The sequence below is a fragment of the Hyperoodon ampullatus genome (assembly GCF_949752795.1).
Source record: "Hyperoodon ampullatus genome assembly, chromosome: 15".
Lineage (NCBI taxonomy): Eukaryota > Metazoa > Chordata > Mammalia > Artiodactyla > Ziphiidae > Hyperoodon > Hyperoodon ampullatus.
Genome location: NC_136928.1, coordinates 44465909 through 44486173, shown reverse-complemented (window position 1 = coordinate 44486173; position 20265 = coordinate 44465909). Strand labels below are relative to the sequence as shown.

The window sequence follows — 20265 nt, the reverse complement described above, 5'->3', positions numbered from 1 at the left end:
GTTCAAGTTAGAACACACTTGCAAAAGCATTTTATAAACTGTATAATACCATACATATCCTAGGCACCATCTAATCTAGTGATCTCCAAATGTTTTTTGACTGCACACCAATTAGTGAAAAGTCTTTGAGTACATAACCCCAATGTGTGGATATTTATGTACATATAAATTATATATGTACACTATTAAATTAACATTATCTACACTAAGTACAAATAAAATACATAAAATTAGAAGAATAAGCTAAAATGAAATAAGGCACATATTTAAAATAATTTCATTTATCTATTAATGGTATAAAACCCTTTTTACTTTTGCTAAATATGTTAATAATAATATTTTAACAAAAGCAAGGTGACTAAGGTTCATTAATTTAATTTGTAGTGACACGGCAAGTCCAAGATTTGGTTCTAGGTCCAATCTACTGATATAGTTAAAAAAAAATCTTACAAAAACCATGAAGATTCAAACGGGAGGAGTACATTGTGGCTTAGCTGAACTAATCAGGATACTAACTTATCCCATCTAGCAATTATGCAAAACTTTTATCAAAATTCAGCTGGTAAATTTCTATTTTTCCTGGTATCAATCAGTTTACAAGCTAGTTAGAAAGTTTCATTTTTTCACATTTTTATTAAATGCATTCAAAATCTAAGGAAACTGTTTCCAAGTATTTTAAGTGTGTCAATACAAGAGTTTTTCTAGGTGATGCACATTGTTTTTGGCAAGAAAATCACATAACAATAGAAATATTTCCCAGCATCTGTTTTTGAAATCATCTCCCCGTAGCAAAGTTTCTTTCAGAAAGTAGTTTGCTTTCTCACTCAGTTAAAATATCATTTTTACCTTAAATCAACAGAATTTTAGGAAATATGTACTAGGTTTCATACTATTCATAGCTATTTATTACCAAGAAAAAAAAAAAGGTTAAGAAAATTGGAACAGTTTTATTTTTGCAAAAGAAAAGTACATAATTCATTGTTAAGTTCAAGGATTCTTTTTTATATTGTCATAAGATAAAGAGCAAACCTCTGAATGTATAAACAATAATCATGGTCACTCCCATCTCATCATAAAGTACTGCAAAGACTATATATATTTTAAAGGTCATGTTTTTATAAAGTTATTCACAACAGTATTACTTCATGCAATTCTGGTTTCAACTCCTTTCCTGTATTAGCCTGACTATTAATGATGCAATAAACTCCTTTCATGTGTGATGTTATCTCCATTTCCTCACATTTACAGAAAAGTAAGCCACTCCATCAGCAGTCAGTCTTACACAGCTTTTCCAAAAAAACATTTTTCTATTAAATAAGTCATTACTGTTGCAAATATATCCTTTCTGGTACATATTTCCTTTAGTGGCTCTCAGAAAAGTAACATTATTTATATTTTCTTACTGAAACAGAATCTTAAAAAAACCCTAAGCTGAGACATGTTATAAATATTATATATCTTCTTCCAACTTAGTATACCATCCTTCTTACTTGCAAGGTTATATTTTTATTCTTTTAACTCTTTAGCAATGTTTTCTATGCTCCTTTCAACAATATTTGCTAATAAGAAATGCATTTTACTTTGTCCCCATATTATTTCAGTCTGTTTTACCGTGGCAGCAAGAACATGCATTTCCCCAACAGTATGTAAATTTTTGTCTTTTCACTATTGAATAAGCACATTTAAAAGGAGCTCTAAGCATCTGTCATTATGTTTAGTATACTTTATAAAAATAATGGACTGAGCAACATATGACTTAAATATTGATGAAAAAAGTCACAGGGTTTGTCTTTATGTTCTGGATGTTTAGAGTGTCTTGCTGATTATGATATTTTCATTACCTAATATCTCAATGCACACTACATACTAACATCGAGACTCACTGTTAACATTAGTGGAGGTGAACCATATTTTATTTTATTTTTTTAAGGTGAACCATATTTTAAATACTTTTCTTGATACTTTTGAACTTCTCGTCAGCTCAGATAGGGTGGTCAGCTTTTTTATCATATGACATGAGTATCTGATAAGAATAGGAGTGTAGGGCTTCCCTGGTGGTGCAGTGGTTAAGAATCCGCCTGCCAATGCAGGGGACACGGATTTGAGCCCTAGTCTGGGAAGATCCCACATGCCGCAGAGCAATTAAGCCCATGCGCCACAACTACTGAGCCTGCGCTCTAGAGCACATGAGCCACAACTACTGAGCCCACGTGTCACAACTACTGAAGCCCGTGCACCCTAGAGCCCGTGCTCTGCAACAAGAGAAGCCACTGCAATGAGAAGCCAGCGCACTGTAACGAAGAGTAGCCCCCACTCACCACAGCTAGAGAAAGCCTGCACGCAGCAATGAAGACCCAACGCAGCCAAAAATAAATTAATTAATTAAATTTAAAAAAAGGGCTTCCCTGGTGGCGCAGTAGTTGAGAGTACGCCTGCCGAAGCAGGGGACACGGGTTCGTGCCCTGGTCCGGGAAGATCCCACATGCTGGGGAGCAGCTAGGCCCGTGAGCCATGGCCGCTGAACCTGCACATCCGGAGCCTGTGCTCTGCAACTGGAGAAGCCACAACAGTGAGAGGCCTGCATACCGCAAAAAAAAAAAAAAAAAAAGAATAGGAGTGTAGCTCTGATTATTTTGTTGGTTCACTTGTATTGGTACCTTTAGTATTAACCAAATAACACGTTATTTTCGCAGGAAACTTTTTAAGCCGCTTGACCAATTTTTGAGAATTGGTTAAGTTAAAACTAGATGATGTAATCACAGGTCCACTGAACAGTCAAACATGAACTACAATTCACTAAGGTACACCAGAAGTATGGGTGCCAGGTCACCCACTTTGGGAAGTGCAAACCTAACCCATATAGATATGCAGGTACAAGGCACTCGGCCATGTGTACTAAGTGGAAAAAAAAAGATGAAAGCTCAATTCGTACAACTACCTCACTCTTAGAGAAAAGATAAAGTGAAAGGGAACTTAATAATAAGCAATTTCATCTTCCTCTCTCCCATGTTTAGGATGCCTCTCTCTGGAGCCTGGAATACTTGAAAATTAAGTAAAATCATCTAGCCTAAGCATTTTCCTGTGGTAATCAAATGAAAGAATGAATCATGGTCTCAGGATCTCTTAGAAAATAAAAATCCATTCTTCATTTCCCTAACTTGTTTAGGGAACTATAATATAACACAGCAGTCTGAGCAATAAGAAAAAATTAAGTTCAATATTATAAAGTAAATTTTAAGCCCCTCCAATACCTTTCCATAAAGTTCTCAGGAACCCCTATATTCTATCATAAACAAATCTGCCTTCATCTAGAACACTGTCCAGAACACTCTCTTCACCTCTTGTCCTCACAGAAGCCTGATCCTCCCCCCAAAATTACTTCCTTGACCAATTTCTAAGATATAATTTTCTCATTCTTCCACACCTTGTCACACTTATCATAAAGTCTAAGTGGCAATTTTAGCGTTCTCACAGTTCTTCTGCACCACCTTCAGACCCACGTTTTTCTGTCTTTAAATTCCAACATACACCACTTACTATCCTTCCAGAGTGTGCTCTCTCTTACTACCACTACGCCTGATCGTTAATATCATTGAGACCTCGGGTCCCAACTCCTCCTGCCATCTAGTTTATCAAGTCCCTTTCCTTTCTCATTTCTTTTCTTATTTGGCGTTCATGGGCCCATCACTGATGCTATTTTATTTTATCATCCTCAATTCTTCTGTACCTGCTCTGACAACCCCCAGATCAATCTAACCACTTTCCTTCTTTCCAATACAGAGAAAGTAAAGCAATGCTGGGGAAAAAATTACCATATAACCATATGAATGAACTATACCACTTCCAACCTCCACTTAGGCCCTCAGTGTTGCTCAGCAAATCTCTTTCACTGGTTCCCAGTTTGCCACAACATGCATTCTAAATCAAGTCTCTGCTACCAAACTCTCACTTCAGTTTCCTTTTTAGCAAGATTTTACCTCCTACTCCTAAGTAAAAATAGGAGATCTTCTAGGCTCTCTTTCTCTGAGTTTCTAATACTCAAACTATAAACTTATCTACATCCACCCCACCCTCATCTCTCTTATTCTCAAAGGAAGGGGCCTATTTGAGGCGAATCCTCCCTCTGGCTTATCTGAAATCTTATTATATAAACTATTGCTTTTATCTCCATATCTTTAACGTTTTCCTTCAACAAACTGAGACCCTTTAATCTATAAAACATGTTCAAGCCTCTCTCACCTTAAAAAGAAAATTCTGCCATGACCCTGCATCATTCCTTTTTAGCCATTGCACTAGAGAACTGTTTATTTTTCACTCACAGATTCTAAATCAGTATCTGATACACAGTTGACATGTAATTAAAGAACCAACTTACTAAGGAATTAATGAATATAAACAGCTAGATTTGTAAATGCCCACCTACAGAAATATTTACATGATAGATTCTCTTCACTAAAGACTTCTGCTTATGGTCCACATTTGGAACTAACTAAAATTACAGATGAGTGTTTAAAAGTTCTCAAATAAACAAGCTATCAAAAACTAAAGCTTCTGTCCTAACGGCCTTTCCACCCTAAAATAAATATTTGGGATATGGAAAATAATTTTCTTTTAATTAGGATATAGCTGTCCCAGGGGTCTGCCAGTACACATATCTAATGTACATATATGGGAAGAGTAAAATGGGCTTTCAAATAATATTGGTGACCCAATACCTAAGACACTTTAAAAAATTGTTTTAATTGCTTTAGAGCAACACTTTCTCCTCTCTTAGCTTACCAATAGATTGCTGACAAAATCAAAGTAGTTTTACCAGCAAAATGTCCCAGCAAATGTGGATACAACTCATTGGTACCTAGTTTAGTAAGGATTTCCCCACCACATACACACAGACACAAACAAAAAATAAAATCCACCACTTGGATTTATAAGAGGCTGTGTGAAGCTAAAATTATAAAATTGTAAGTAGGAAGATGGAACCTTACTAAGTTAACTATAAATTTCTCTTAAAAAAAAAAAAAAAAGCTTGGCTCTTAAATCCAGTAATAAGGGCAGCCTGCAGGACACTGTTAATCAAGGCATGATTCGCTTAAGCCATAACATGGCTAGTATCTGGGAGGTCAAAGTTTCCTACTCTACAAATAGAAGGTCACATGCTCAATTTTTAAAGATGAAAGGTAATACTAATGAGGTTCTTTTTTTTTTTTTTTTGGCTGCGTTGGGTCTTTGTTGCTGCACGCAGGCATTCTCTAGTTGTGGCGAGCAGGGGCTACTCTTTGTTGCGGTGCACAGGCTTCTCATTGCGGTGGCTTCTCTTGTTGCAGAGCACAGGATCTAGGCACATGGGCTTCAGTAGTTGTGGCTCACGGGCTCTAGAGCGCAGGCTCAGTAGTTGTGGTGCACTGGCTTAGTTGTTCCACGGCATGAGGGATCTTCCCGGACCAGGGCTCAAACCCGTGTCCCCCGCATTGGCAGGCGGATTCTTAACCACTGCACCACCAGGGAGCCCTTTACCTCTTTTAAGATCAACTGTCTCTTAAAAATATGTTCTCAACTCAATCTGTAAGACAAAATAGCTACACTCTGATACTTCTTAGGTAGTCTAATTTTGAACTCACTGCTCACTACTACTTATTAAAAATTGAGTGGAGTGTTACAATATTTAGAGAGAACTGCTCAAAAGTGCACACAGGCCATCCATCCCTCCAGATATTATAAATCTAGCCCTGGTCAAGTCAGAGCAACAGAGACCTGAGAACCAGGGCCCACTTAAGAACTACTTTTATTGAATTATACCTTGGTATGACAGCAACAGTCCACACTGAAGACTGGTAACATAAAATTCCAAGAAGCCGTGGCTACCAAGATGTTGCCTAGGAAACTGTCCATCACAACATCCAAGAATATCTGTACTTCTGAGCAATGAGTTTGTTTTATCTTATGAACTCTGTAACCTAGTGTCAAGAACTAGAGAGCTCAGTCAGAGCCAAATTTGCAGAGTATCCATAGACAAGTTTCAGATTACCATAAGCTTTCCCTGACTCCATATTTTTCTTCTGCTTCCACTTTTTAAAAAAAATATTTTATTTATCTATTCATTTTTTTTTAAATTTTTGGCTGCGTCAGGTCTTCGTTGTGGCACACAGGATCTTTTGTTGCAGTGCTCAGGCTCTTCATTGCAGCGTGTGGGCTTCGCTCTAGTTGTGGCATGCAGGTTTTTACTCTCTCTAGTTGTTGCGCACGGGCTCCAGAGCGCGTGGGCTCTGTAGTTTGTGACACGAGGGCTCTCTAGTTGAGGTGTATGGGCTCAGCAGTTGTGGCAGATGGGCTTAGTTGCCCCGCGGCATGTGGGATCTTAGCTCCCCAACCAAGGATCGAACCCGCGTCCCCTGCACTGGAAGGAGGATTCTTTACCACTGGACCACCAGGGAAGTCCTTGCTTTCACTTTTAACTTCTGTTTTACTGTTTGGTGATAATCTATATGTATAAACTGTTTTAAATCCTGTTTAGAACAAAGCAGAGGAACACTGAAATGAACAGATCAAGAGAGTTTCAAGGAGCCATTACAGGATCCTTTGTACGATCCAGATCCACGTAATTCTCTGGATAGAATTGTTCATATTTGATCATTAAAGGTTCAGGATGAACTAAAGCCAAGTGCTTTTATCCATAAGAACATAATTAATTACCTAGACTTGATCTTGGTCAGCTGGGCAGGGGCTGGCAAAGTTTTTGATTAAGAAGTCTATTGCTTAGAATATGGAATACTAAACCTGAATTTAAGGGAAAAAAAGTGTTGAATGGGATATTTACTGTTGATCGAGATTAACCTTAGAAAAGATTAGTAAATGAGATTACTAATGATGGAAAGGTATTGCCCATAAGTATGAGACTGATGCTGTTGGAACAAAAGGTGATACTTAATAACCCAGTGTGTCAGTGACCATGGTTTACTCATTACTGCATTGTTGGACAATTAGTTTGTAATCTGTTTTAGGCAGTCACTGTAAGTTATAATTATGGATACTGAGTCAATATATATAACAAAAAAAGGAATAAAAAGGACATAAAATTGTATATACATATCTACTATAACATCTAAAAAGTGTATATGCATAACGACTGGAAAGACCCATGGATAAATTAACCCAGTTAAGGTTTTTTTTTTTAAGTTTTACAAACACATACAGCACTTATCATGTGTTAGACTTTGTTTTAAACACTTTTCAAATATTAACTTGTTCAGTCCCCTTAATTCTATGAGATAGGTACTATTATTATCCCAGTCTTACAAAGGGAGAAACTGAGGCAGAAATCATGAGAAACCTACCTAAGGACACACAGCTAGTTAGGAATAGAAAGATTGTTTGGCTCCAGAGATTGTTTTAACCACTGTGTTGCACTGCCTCTGCAGTGATTTTTTTCCCCTAATTTTTTTTTTTAATTTTGTCCGGTGTTCTTATAGTAGATATTTGATAATAAAAATCAAATTCCTAAACAAACAAACAAAGTCTATTGCTATGTGTGGTTAAACTGATGTTTCTAAGAAGTATATACAGGCACATGATCAAAAATTGTTAACTGCAACCAGTCAGTAAATTTTACCTGGTATACATTTCCTTTCTAACGCAAAAGAACTTTGAAGACAAATCTGATTTAATGATTAAAAGATGAGCAGCATCTTGTGTGTATGTGGTGGGGAAATCCTTACTAAACTAGGTACCAATGAGTTGTATCCACATTTGCTGGGACATTTTGCTGGTAAAACTACTTTGATTTTGTCAGCAATCTATTGGTAAGCTAAGAGAGGAGAAAGTGTTGCTCTAAAAAATCCTCTTTTTTATTTATAAGCTACCAGGGCAAGCTGCTATTCCCTTAAGGAGGAAAAGGGAGAGGAAAGAAGAATTTTGAGTGAGTATAGGGCATCTCCAAGACTTGAAAAGGGCTTAGGAAAAGAATGGAGAAAATCTTTCCCTTGGGATAGATACTGGTATACCTAAAGAAGCTAGGGAGCTGAAATTATCTCAGGGCTTACAAATAGTGGCAGAGCCACAAGAAGCATCTTTTCCAAAAAATTTAAAGAAATATATTGACAAGGCAGTTTTTAATACCATGATAAGTTACTGGAGAAAGTGAGGTGAAAGCAAGACTGTCACACATGTAGAGAGGTAATCAAAAAATTGTTTTTCTGCACTCACTCCCATTGGTATTAAAACCCTGGCCATGCTTCTGCTTACTAGAAATCCTCAACTCAAAATCCAAATACAGGAGGGGAGAGTACAGATGACCAATACACGGAAATTGAATGTCCTGAAAATTGAAGAAAAAAGGGGAGCTGGGTACATCAAGACAGCCTTGAACTACAGAAAGGAAGAGAATCACAATCCCATTTGAAACTCAGGCAACTGAGTAGATGGGCATATCTTTTCTTTCCAGACTTTCTAAAATCTAGCATTGTAATGGCTCCCATTACCTGCAGAAGAGGAACCACTGAAGAATATTCTGAGAGACCAATATAACTAAGAGGAAGAACACAAGTGTTTCCTAAGTAGTTTGCAATAAGAACAGGGTTAAAAAGTCTTCCTGGTATAGGAATAAAAGGCCTTTGTAACACTGGACAACGCAAGAGTCAAGGTGGATCAGGATTTCTCAACCTGGGCACTAGTGACATTCGGGCCAGATAACTCTTTGCTATGGGGGGGCTGTTGAGTGCACTGTAGCATATTTAGCAGAACCTCCCTGGCCTCTATTCCCTAGATGGCAAGAGCACCCCTACCAATTGTGACAACCAAAATGGGGGGGCAAAATCACCCCTGTTGAAACCTCCACTATGGATGAAACAAATAACAAAGAGCTGCCAGGGATAACTCACTTTCTTGGTAAACAGCACTCCCAAACCACCTCACATCCTGAACCAGGAAACAGAAGGAACACCAGGATTTGTAGGAAAAATGATAAATTCAAATTCTGGATATGTCAGAATGTGGGACACCAAGTGGAGATGTCCAAAAGTCAGTTGGATATATGGGACTGGAACCAAGAAAAGAGGCCTTGGCAAGAGAAATAGACCAGAAAAGCATTAGCTACATTAATACCTTTGAAAAAGGCTTTTGTCAGCCAAAATAAAATCCTCTTAAGAGATGATGATTATTACCCTACACAAGCTCTACCTAGTGCCTAATTAAACAAGAAACCCTTGATGGATTTAGTCTACTGCAGGATAATGTACTCATGCACAATTCTTACCTTCATCTGGACAAACGTGCCATACGTTAGAGTCTTCAAGGTAAACTCTCACATATCTTTACTAATTGATAGGTTGCAATAATCTTCCCATTTGGCATATGCTCCTTCTTTTTGACTTTTTGTTCCCAAATCCATTGTCCCATATTCTATCAATTAAGAAATAGATACTTCCTCTTTGCCACTGCACATACATAATTAGCAAAAGCAGATGCAATTCTCACATGCATGTGAGTTTTCTAACATTATCATTAAAGAAATTCTGTTCTGGAAGGCTCAGAGACTCCAAACAGATTATACTTCTTCTTCAACAAGAAACCTCACTGACAGTTTGAATACACCTCAGTTCAAGAGCATATTTTCCTGAATGTCTTTTTTTTGATTGAGAATATTTACTTAAATGTAATCTTCCAAGAAATTAGAAGACATTTCTACATATGTGTAAGTTCATTTGTTAAAAACCTATTCAGGGGCTTCCCTGGTGGTGCAGTGGTGAAGAACCCGCCTGCCAATGCAGGGGACACGGGTTCGAGCCGTGGTCCGGGAAGATCCCACATGCCACAGAGCAACAAAGCCTGTGCGCCACAACTACTGAACCTGCGCTCTAGAGCCTGCGTGCCACAACTACTGAAGGCTGTGCGCCTAGAACCCATGCTCTGCAACAAGAGAAGCCCACATGCAGCAGTGAAGACCCAACACAGCCAAAAAAAAAAAAAAAAAAAAAAACCTATTCAGTATGTTTTATGAAGAGTCACATTTCATGTAAAAATAGCAGTGAAGAAATAATTTTCCTAACTTAAGACATAATCTGGTTAACAAAATAGATTAAAATAAATCTGAATAAGTAAATAGAAACACTGTGCACATATTAAGTTTAGTTTAATCCGGTTTCCTTGTGTAAAATCTTCTACTGTACCCTCTTTATTTTTTTAACTAGCTTAAAAACTTTTTTTTAAATTGAGGGTAAGCTGATAATTTAAAATAGTAATTTAAAATATCAATCAATTCACAGAATTTCCACCCAGCTCACCTCCACAGTTATATCTTATCAACACACTGGCATACATTCAGTAAGAAAAGATAATGATAAAGAATGGTGATACTTCCTTTTAGAGATGATAAATACTATAGAGAACACAAATCAACACACACCCCAAAGAGGAAAATTCATTTAGCATTTTTCTAACCACAAATTAAATATTCACTAACAAGATTTTTAGGACTCAATTTTGTTTGCGTAACCCTTACTAAAAAATAAAAGGGATATCATTAAAATATCAGTAAACACCTGCTATTCTTTACACGCTCCTTAGGCTAAACTTATAAAACCAGATATGATTTTTGTTGAAGGAAATTACTATGACCTCTCTCACAGTCCCATCCTTTCCCCACATAAAGAAAATGCAGGGGACTTCCCTGGTGGCGCAGTGGTTAAGAATCCCCCTGCCAATGCAGGGGACACTGGTTTGAGCCCTGGTCTGGGAAGGTCCCACATGCCGCAGAGCAACTCAGCCCGTGTGCCACAACTATTGACCCCGCGTGCCACAACTACTGAAGCCCGAGTGCCTAGAGTCCATGCTCTGCAACAAGAGAAGCCACCACGATGAGAAGCCCACACACTACAGTGAAGAGTAGCCCCTGCTCACCACAACTAGAGAAAGCCCATGTGTAGCAACGAAGACCCAACGCAGCCAAAAATAAATAAATTTTTAAAAAGAGAAAATGCAAATGATGCCCAATTTAATATATGTTCTCCAATGACTCTTATCACTTAAAATTACAACACAGGTAAGGAAGGAAGAAAAGAAAAGGTAGTGAAGTGTATTTGAAAATTGTGCTTTCTTACCAATATGTTGCTGTAGAGCCCAAGAGGAGTTTGAGGCACGAGCAGAGAGCATCTTTTCAACAGCTGGAGGAAGCCTCCTCCAATTAGTAAACTCCAAAGTGAAGATAAGGATGTCATCGCTGATTGAGTCAATCCTACATTGGCAAGATATTAACACAAAATTAGACACAAAATACACCAAGGTTCACCCTGAAAACAAACACCACGTACCTATTCTTACAACATCTTGATGTGGAAGGCAGACAGAGAACTGCAGCATAGAAAATATTCATGAAACTAGAGGCAAGTTCAGTGGACATGAAAAATCAGCTATAGTTGCTACAGGAAACTCAAGTGACTGTGCATGTTGTTGTCCAATGGATGACAAAAGGAGTTTCTACTCTTACAGAGGGTAGGAATTTTCCTACCCATTCCCCAGCAGCAGTGGTAAGAAAAGACAGATTCAGTGTCACTGTCATTAGTGGATTTGCCATTATTTCCTCGCAAATGGACCATCTTGCCAAATCTAGACTGGTCATCCTCACAGACACATAATTTAACAGTCCTGAAAGGATAAAGCCCAAACACCCAAAGCTGTCCCTAAACTGAGTGTATGAGAGAGATGGCTTGTTTCTGACCAGCTCTCAGAGATGTACTACAACTGTTCTCCTATAAGAACCTTTCCCATTATATTGTAGATACGGCTCTAAAGGACATACCAGAATAAGTTTTGTCTTTAAGAACTGAAAGAAGTTGTTGAAGACAAGCAGTTCTCCTTCTATTTTTTAAAAATAATGTCATATTTCCTACCAACCCACCCAAAAGAGACTTCCCAAATTTTATAAGCACTTGAATCCTAAGAGAAAGAGCACTGACCCAAGAAAAGCTCTGATTTCTAACATCACCTCTACTACTTACAAACATGTTGCCTAAATTCTTTAAGCCCTAGATCCTGGTCTCTAAAATGAGAATAACACTTAACCTACCTATTTTAGGGGACTATTCATGAAAATAATGGAGACAATATAGTAAACAGACTTTTAAAACTATAAAATGTTATATAAATATCTGATATTACTAGAACTGGTTTGAAATTTTCAGTATTACATTTTCAGTGGGCCTTATAACATTGTACACATGAAATTTAATCAAAGCTTAAAGAGAACTCTAAATTCTAACAAGATACTTATTTTGTACTCAACTAGATACTCCCCTACCATCACATTGTTTGAAGAAAAATAAAATCATTAGGGTCTCTGGTGATTACTTCAAAAACAGAAATTATTTTCAAGGTCGCTTTTTTGGAGACATTACTGAGCAAGGACAAAAGAAGGGAAAAATAGAAGTAAAGAAACTGAATAATACTCTAAACCTGTCATCTCAAAGACAACTTATTTCTCGTAATTCAGGGTCAAAGTATCCTTGAAATGACTGATTAGAGAGTATGAAAATTATTTCCTAAAATCTTAATTCTCTAATATGTAAACTTATATAAGGAAAACTTAAACTGTAGCACAAATGCTTTGGGAAACATTTTACTTCTCAAAAAGCTCTCAGTGAAGTCATGATTTATCAGAAAATACTGAGAATAAGTGAAATGATAAAATATATTCAAATGCAAACAACCTCCTTCACTTTCTAGGAACCCCACACCAAAGGTTACTTGGTTCTGGTTGCTAGTTTCTTTTTTAATGGTTTCATTTTTCTACCTTAATGTGCTGTCTCACTGTGACCAAACACAAAGTCATTTTTGTGCAGTTATCTAAACACACACAGAATAAATAAATCTGTTTACACAGCTGTAGTTAATATAATGTTGAGTTTATTTTACCAATGCTGATAATGGCACTGAAAATGTATTGTTACTGTACTACATTGACCGTTACATTGTACAAAGCAGTTGCACAATCATAAACCAGTGACAGTTAATCAACTAAACGCACAGATGACATTTACTTTCTATCATTCGTCTATTGCATTGGGGGTGTGAGGAAACCTAGTCTTGCATTTAAAGCTGAAAAAATATTTCAACTCTGCAGATTATATTGTGACAGGCAATTATTCAGCCAGATACATCTTTAAAGACTGTTTAAGACAACCAATACCTAGGAAAGACATTTATAATTTACATGACAAAGATTAAGCAACAGACTTACATGTTATATAAATAAGATATAACCAAAATCCACTTTAACAACATATTGACATTTTTATGGGATAATTATTTTATAACAGCTCTTTGAATGTAAATTTGATCAAAGAAAGCAAAACATTCATCACATTCAGCGTAAACACTTGCTTTATTCATTCAATAAAAGATCAGTAAGCAAAAATTTGACCATGTTAAGCATTTTTATTGCTAAAGTGAAATTTTCCATCATATCTTTTCTAATGAATATAAAGTGACTAAAGTTCTCCTTCAGAGTAAAATGTATGCAACTGGTGTTCTCAATTCAAATAGCTGAAGTTTTACAATTTACTACAAAATAATTTGTAGTTTACTGTTTATTAACTCTTTTCTATCCTAATACATCCAATAAATATAACACAAACCCAGTGGCTTATTACCACAAAAATTCTCAAATGGGCTAGTCACATGGGGGGAAGGGAACCTTGTATCAGAACTAGGGATGGGAGAGTATATTTTACAAAGTCTTTTGGGAGGATAAAGCAAATTCCCTTTCCTTCCAGCAGTCTATGTAGTTGTCTGAGGAGGAAAGGAAAAGAAGATACATTTAATTTTTTCCCTGAATAATTTCTTCCTAATTTAGGAGTAGGAAAGAGCAAGAAAAGTTGGCCCAGATCCCCCTAGGTTAGGCAAGGGATTATGGTACCTAAAATTAAGTGATAAAAAATACCATATCCCTGGGCTAAGGCAGCATAGCACAGGGGTTACAAAGACAGACATGAGCCACACTACTGGACAGCCTGAGTCCAAACCTAAGCTCTCGCACTAACTAGCTGTGTGAGCTTGGGCAAGTATGTTAAATACTTTGTGCCTCAATTCCCTCCTCTATAAAATATGGATAATGGTATCTACTATGTTTTATATTAAATGAGTTAATAGTAAAGAACTTAAAATAGTACCTACTGTGTATCAGGCAATATTTTAAGTGTTGGTTAAAGAAATAAACTAGAAACCAGAATGGAGCATGAAGGCTGAAAGTAATGGGCAAGTAATATGGAGTCGAGTTAGTATCTTCAGTAGAAAAACACAAGAAGCATTGCTGAGAAGAAAGTGGGTGCCTTGGGAATAAGCACTAAGTGAAGTGACAGAGGAAAGGGAACACACTGTCAGAACTGCCCACAGCTATCTCATGTGTTGATTGGATTTACAGTAGCATTTTGGGGAGTGAATCCTAGAACAGTGAGGGGTAACTGCTGTTAGTTATCAGGAGCCCAGACACAACAATAAAATTCACTAAGTAAAAAGTTAAGGGTCCTTAAATAGCTTTGTTAATAGCTAGATATAGCATTCATTAGTGTGCGTTTCTATCTCAGTACTCAGTGTGTGTATGTGTGTGTGTGCACATGTAAAAGGGGATTTTTTAGGACAAGTAAACATACACAAATAACTTTTAAAAATTAGATTTCTCAATGAATTGTCAGTAATTTTTACATCTCACTCAGTTAACTAAAAAATACAATGGATTTTTGTAAAATTTTATTGAAATGGTATAGAGGGAATTGCAACAGTGAGTGATTTGACAGATAACTATGTATTAATCAGCTGTTGGAGACAGAAGTAAATACAATCGGGTACTCAAACCACTGTAAACTATAAACAAAGAGTAAAGTGGAGATCAGAACATGTATCTAAACTTTGCTTTACTTCTATATTCCTCAAACCACCTACCAGAAAGCAGTTTTCCTCACAAGCCACATATCTGAAACATTTAGTATCAGAAAGGGATGATAGTCCTAAGCATAAAACCTCTGCTTAGTGAAAATTCTTGAATTCTATATTATGGCAGACATAATAAAAAGGTGAGATACTGGGATCCTGCCAAACAAAGATATGTTCTTCACTTACAGATGGAGAAGCCACCAGGCGGAAGAAGCAGTCCCAGAAATGCAAACAAAATTTACAAGCAGGAACCACTAGTGTTGCCTGCATGAATACCAAAGAGGACCTCTTTTGAAAAGCAAAATTTAAATAACAAAATATCAGAGCACTTTTCTGCTGAAATCCAAAATCTCAGTATTTGTCTAAACATTATTTCGGTAAATGGTAATTTCTGAAGCACAAAAAAGAAATCTTCTAGATGTTTCATTGAAATTTTATAAAATACATTTAATTTTTATGTTCTTTATATTCCTAGAGACTTTTATTCTATTTCCTCATTTGACTCGAATTATCAGGCCAAAAGAGTTCTCTCACCGCTATAATTACCTTCTCGGTCCATCTAGACACATAACTCTTGAAAAGGTTGGTAAAACAGTTTTTATCCTTTTGCCCTAGAAAATTTCTGACTCAACTTTCATATAATCACTCATAGGGGATGCCCTTCTGAGAAATCACTTGAGGTAAACAGTTATTTCCTCAGCTACTCCAGAAATCAGTATTTATTGAGGGAGACTAAGTTCAAGTAGACAAGTTGCTATAGGATAGGAGTATTCAATCTAGTTGACTAAGGGATGCTAGAAATCTCCAAAGCAGCTACAACCATTCTGTCACAGACATTTTAAGAGCAGCATGAGGGATGGCCTAAGTAGAAGAAATAACCCTCTCAGGAGGGTTCACTGGCATCCATTCCTTTCTACTCCCTTCCAGCCACCTCTGACCTTTTTCCAGGACTCTATCCTTACACTCAATCTCACTATTAGCAGCGCCCCCAATTCCTTCACCCCAACCCAGCCATCACAGTCAAAACACACACAATAACAATCTCCTCCCAACACAGGGATCTCAAGAAATTGGGGGAAATTAAAGGTAGTACACTCACTCAAAAAGAGTAAAGTCCACATGGTAGGATTTCTTACCAAGAACTGCAGAGGAGATTCAGTGGGTCAAATCCAGCAAGCAGGAGAGTTGGCAACCATTCTTTATATTTCGTCTGTGCTTTAACTGCATGACTTATAAATTCAGATATGTGGCTCCATGATGTCAATGGGCAACATTTCTTCAAAAAGTAGCGAAATACTGAAAACCTCTCATACTTCAGGCAGTATGCCAAATGAAGTTCATTTAGCTGGGCTCCATATTTCAAAAGAATATTCACAATTCCAAAGAAGTCACAGCTCCACCACAAAAAAGAAAGAAAGGAAGGAAGGAAGGGAGGAAGGGAGGGAGGCAGGGAGGGAGGGAGGAAGGAAAAAGAAGGGAAGGGAAGAGAAGAGAAGTTAGATTTTCACATTAAAAAAAAATAATTCTTACAAAGTTAATAGTAGTTACAACTGGAAAATGAGAATAGCAAATGGGATAGTGGATGATTTTTACATGTCTAGTGGATTGAGACTAGGGGACCAGAGGAAAGGGAGGGTTTTACTTTTTAATTTACACCATTCTGCATGGTTTTTAGTTTCCAACTATGAACAAGTCGTGTCCTTAGAATTTAAAACATTTATCTTAAATAAGTAAGTTTTAAAATTATCATTGACAAGTAGAAAACTCTTCTCAAATTGTGATTTTTTTGCACAATTAAGTATCCATAATACAAAATACTTGCTAAACAAAGTTAATAAAACAATGTGACTGGTCCCTAAAGACAGATGATTCAGTCTAGGAATCTCCAAGATACCACTTCCTTCAACAATAGCTAAGTCAATTTCCCTCTTACTTTTAAATTTCTAATGGTAAAAAGCAATCATACAGAAAAGCTTTTTTTAATGAACAAAAATTTAACTTACAGCTTTAGATTTTTAAATTAATCTTCTTTATCAAGTGTTTTACAGAATAAATGTGTTATCATTTTATACCTATTGAATTGGTTACTTTAAAAAAGAAAAAATTATCATCCAATACTGCTAAGTTGTGGTTAAAGTGATTGAAAATAAGTGTAACCCTTTTATGAGAGAGCTAATTGGCAAAATGCATCAAAAGAGGTTTCATAGCAAAGCTATAAGGAGCACAGACTGGAGCCAGAGTGCTCAGCCACTTATTAGCTGTGTGAGTCTGAGCAAGTTATTTAAACTTTCTGGCACACAGAACTAGCATTATGTAAGTATTTGTAAAATAAAATGACATGTAAAGTAAAATACCACACAAATTAAAATACAATATAATAAACATAAATCCTGGGAATTTATCCAAGAGACAAAATAAAAAAGAAATTATATCCTATTTGCACAAATATATTAACCATAGTATTGTCTATAATTTTTTAAAAACAAATTTTTAAAAAACAGAAATTACCTAAATGTTTAACAGAGGAGCAGTAAGTGCAAAATATTACATAGTCATCAAAAACGACAATTCTGATGGTTGTGTGACCACATTTTAAAAACTGTTTATGATATAATTTTTTTTTTTTTTTTTTTTTTTTGTGGTACGCAGGCCTCTCACTGCTGTGGCCTCTCCCGTTGCGGAGCACAGGCTCTGGACGCGCAGGCTCAGCGGCCATGGCTCACGGGCCCAGCCGCTCCGTGGCACGTGGGATCTTCCCGGACCGGGGCACGAACCCGCGTCCCCTGCATCGGCAGGCAGACTCTCAACCACTACGCCACCAGGGAAGCCCTATGATATAATTTTAACTGTAACAAAGCTCAATAAACATGTATGTTCATTACACACACAAATGTGAAAGAAAATATGCAAGAATAAAATTAGTCTCCCTCTGAAACTGGCATTAATGCTATTTTAAATAACTAGAAATAAAAAAGAAATATTTCATTAATCATAGTATTATAGAATCTAAATAATGAAGTCATAAAAATAAAAGAGAAAACAAACATAAAACATTTAAACCATTGTCATGTGATACCTCCTACTTCTGAGGACTTATGTACAGAACTTGAAATCAAGGTTTTAAGGCAGTTAAAACACTATATATATAAGTAAAATGTCACCTACCCTGTGTAAATTTTTGTAAATCTATTTCATTTGTTCTCTAATTTCTGCTCTTTTCTTCAGTTAAAAGATTAAATGGTAATTCTCTTTATTATTAATAATATGCATAGCAATTAGAAAAGAAAAATCTATAATTCTTAAATTTCTTTATAAAAATTAATAAATTCGTTGTCTGTCTACCATATATTGCTATTTGTTCCAGGAAACTCCCATCATTCATATCAGTGTTCTTGAAAAGAGCCCTGTATGCATGTATTTTTTCTTCTGGCTGCTTTCAGATACAGGAAAGCTGAAAGAATTTGTTGCCAACAGTCCTGCACTACAAGAAATGCTAAAGGATATATTGATACTTCTGACCAGTGGTTCTAAACAGTTATAACCAATATAATTGGTTTATTTCAACTACTTCCACCTCATTTAACTAGCTTCTCTTTATTACTACGGTTATTACTTGTTGATTCCACTACAGAACAATCAACACATGATATGGACTGTTGAACACATTCGAGTAAACATGTAGGTAAACAGTGGGAAAAGCTCAAGACATTGCCTCATTACAAATGTGATACATAATTCTCAAGAAGACTGTTAATTTTCAAGGCATCTGTGTTTACATGTACAATTCAGGGACTGGCTGAACTCTTCCCTCAAGCAATTTGAAACCATCAATGGCCTAACCATAGATACTTTAGCTCTTAAAGAGCAGTTTTTCTGCTACAGAATACAAAGGTAAACGGGAGCCCTAAATGCACCCCGTTAGATTAAGTGCTACAGATAGCTAGATAACCTATTTTCTGTTTAGAATAAAACTACAAAACCAAGAGGCTTTCTTATTCAAGTTTCGAATATAGCAACGAGACGTGGCTCATGCTAAGAAAATTTTAAGGACAAGGCCACAGATAAACCAACCATCCATCTCTAAATGTGAGAGGAACATGTGCATATAATTCCCTATAATAACAAACTTTATTGAGTAATTATTCTGTACCAGAATAAATGGTATGTTAAATGTGTTACACCGAAGATTTGCCTTTATCTTCACAATCACCCTAAAAAGTAAGTTTTAATATCATCTCCACTCTAGATGCAAAAACTGAAGCTTAGTCAAGCTAGTAATTGGTAGAATTGGGATAATAATATCAAACCAAAATCTAACAGTGAATATGATACAGCAAATATCTGAAATATCTCTCCTACATTATAAAAACCAAACACTTCATGAAACAGTCAAATTGAGAATTATTTTAAGGCCAGACCTATGTTTCCCAAAGTATGTTCCATGGAACACCAGTCCCTGAAAAATGATCTATGAGAAAAAGGCTCCATAATGAAAATATTTGAGAAACTTTATAATATACACTAGTCCATAAAAGGACAAATACAGTATGAACTTAAATTTTCAACTTATATGGTCAAGTGTTTTTCTTCAACCTCCAGATACCTTTCAGAAGAAGTAACCTTAGAATTAAAGCAATGGATCCAATAGTTAATCTGAAAACAGCCTAATAAAGAGAGTATAAAATGCCCCAAAAGTCTGTAAACACAGGAATAGTGTATTTATTGTAAAGTTCATCCTATGTTCCCAAATTTTTCAAACTTTTGTAGATTCATTCCCCCTTAGGAATTCATAAAACACAACACCATAAGAAAAATTCTTAGAAGCCCTCCAGGAAAGAAATCTAATTACCATTGCTTAACCCTGTGTTTCCCAAACTTAATTAACTAAGAAACCCTTTTAATCCTGTGTATTATCTATTAACAATGTATAGAATGAGTACTCTACAAAACACACTTCGGAAAACCCCACTCTAAATTTCTTCCAATTATCACATTGCCTTGTGTTAGAAAGGACAAGAGCATACTCCTAAAAGGCTTATGAAACTGCCTACTGCTACACTATAAAGACTTTTCCAACAAAACTACCATTTATATGGTGAATAATAAACACAAAATAAACTGGAGGATCATAAAACTTTCTCAGCATGCCCTGAGCTTCTGCAAAGGATATTAAGAAGGTCTCAGATACATGTACAAGCTCCAGAAACTCAAGCAACTTCAGTGCTCTATGATGACCTTGATTATTATATGTTATTGAGTAAGAAGAGTAGACCCTAAGGCTTAGATAAAACTTTGGTTAAAATGTAAACTACATGGACATATGCATGTGTTTCTCCTAACACTTAATAC

The 20265-nt window shown here is 36.3% G+C and overlaps 1 protein-coding gene across 1 annotated transcript in view; it reads right to left on the bottom strand.

The window, feature by feature from the left end:
- ASB3 (ankyrin repeat and SOCS box containing 3) overlaps window positions 1–20265 on the bottom strand; it is a gene marked incomplete at its 3' end in the record, with an annotated part of 59759 nt that overhangs the window by 4440 nt on the left and 35054 nt on the right. The window contains exons 7-8 of the mRNA XM_079720519.1: window positions 16053–16310; window positions 11091–11224 (exon numbers count right to left, since the gene is read on the bottom strand). Coding sequence (XP_079576645.1) covers window positions 11091–11224; window positions 16053–16310 — 392 coding nt within the window. The remainder of the gene's footprint in view (window positions 1–11090; window positions 11225–16052; window positions 16311–20265) is intronic.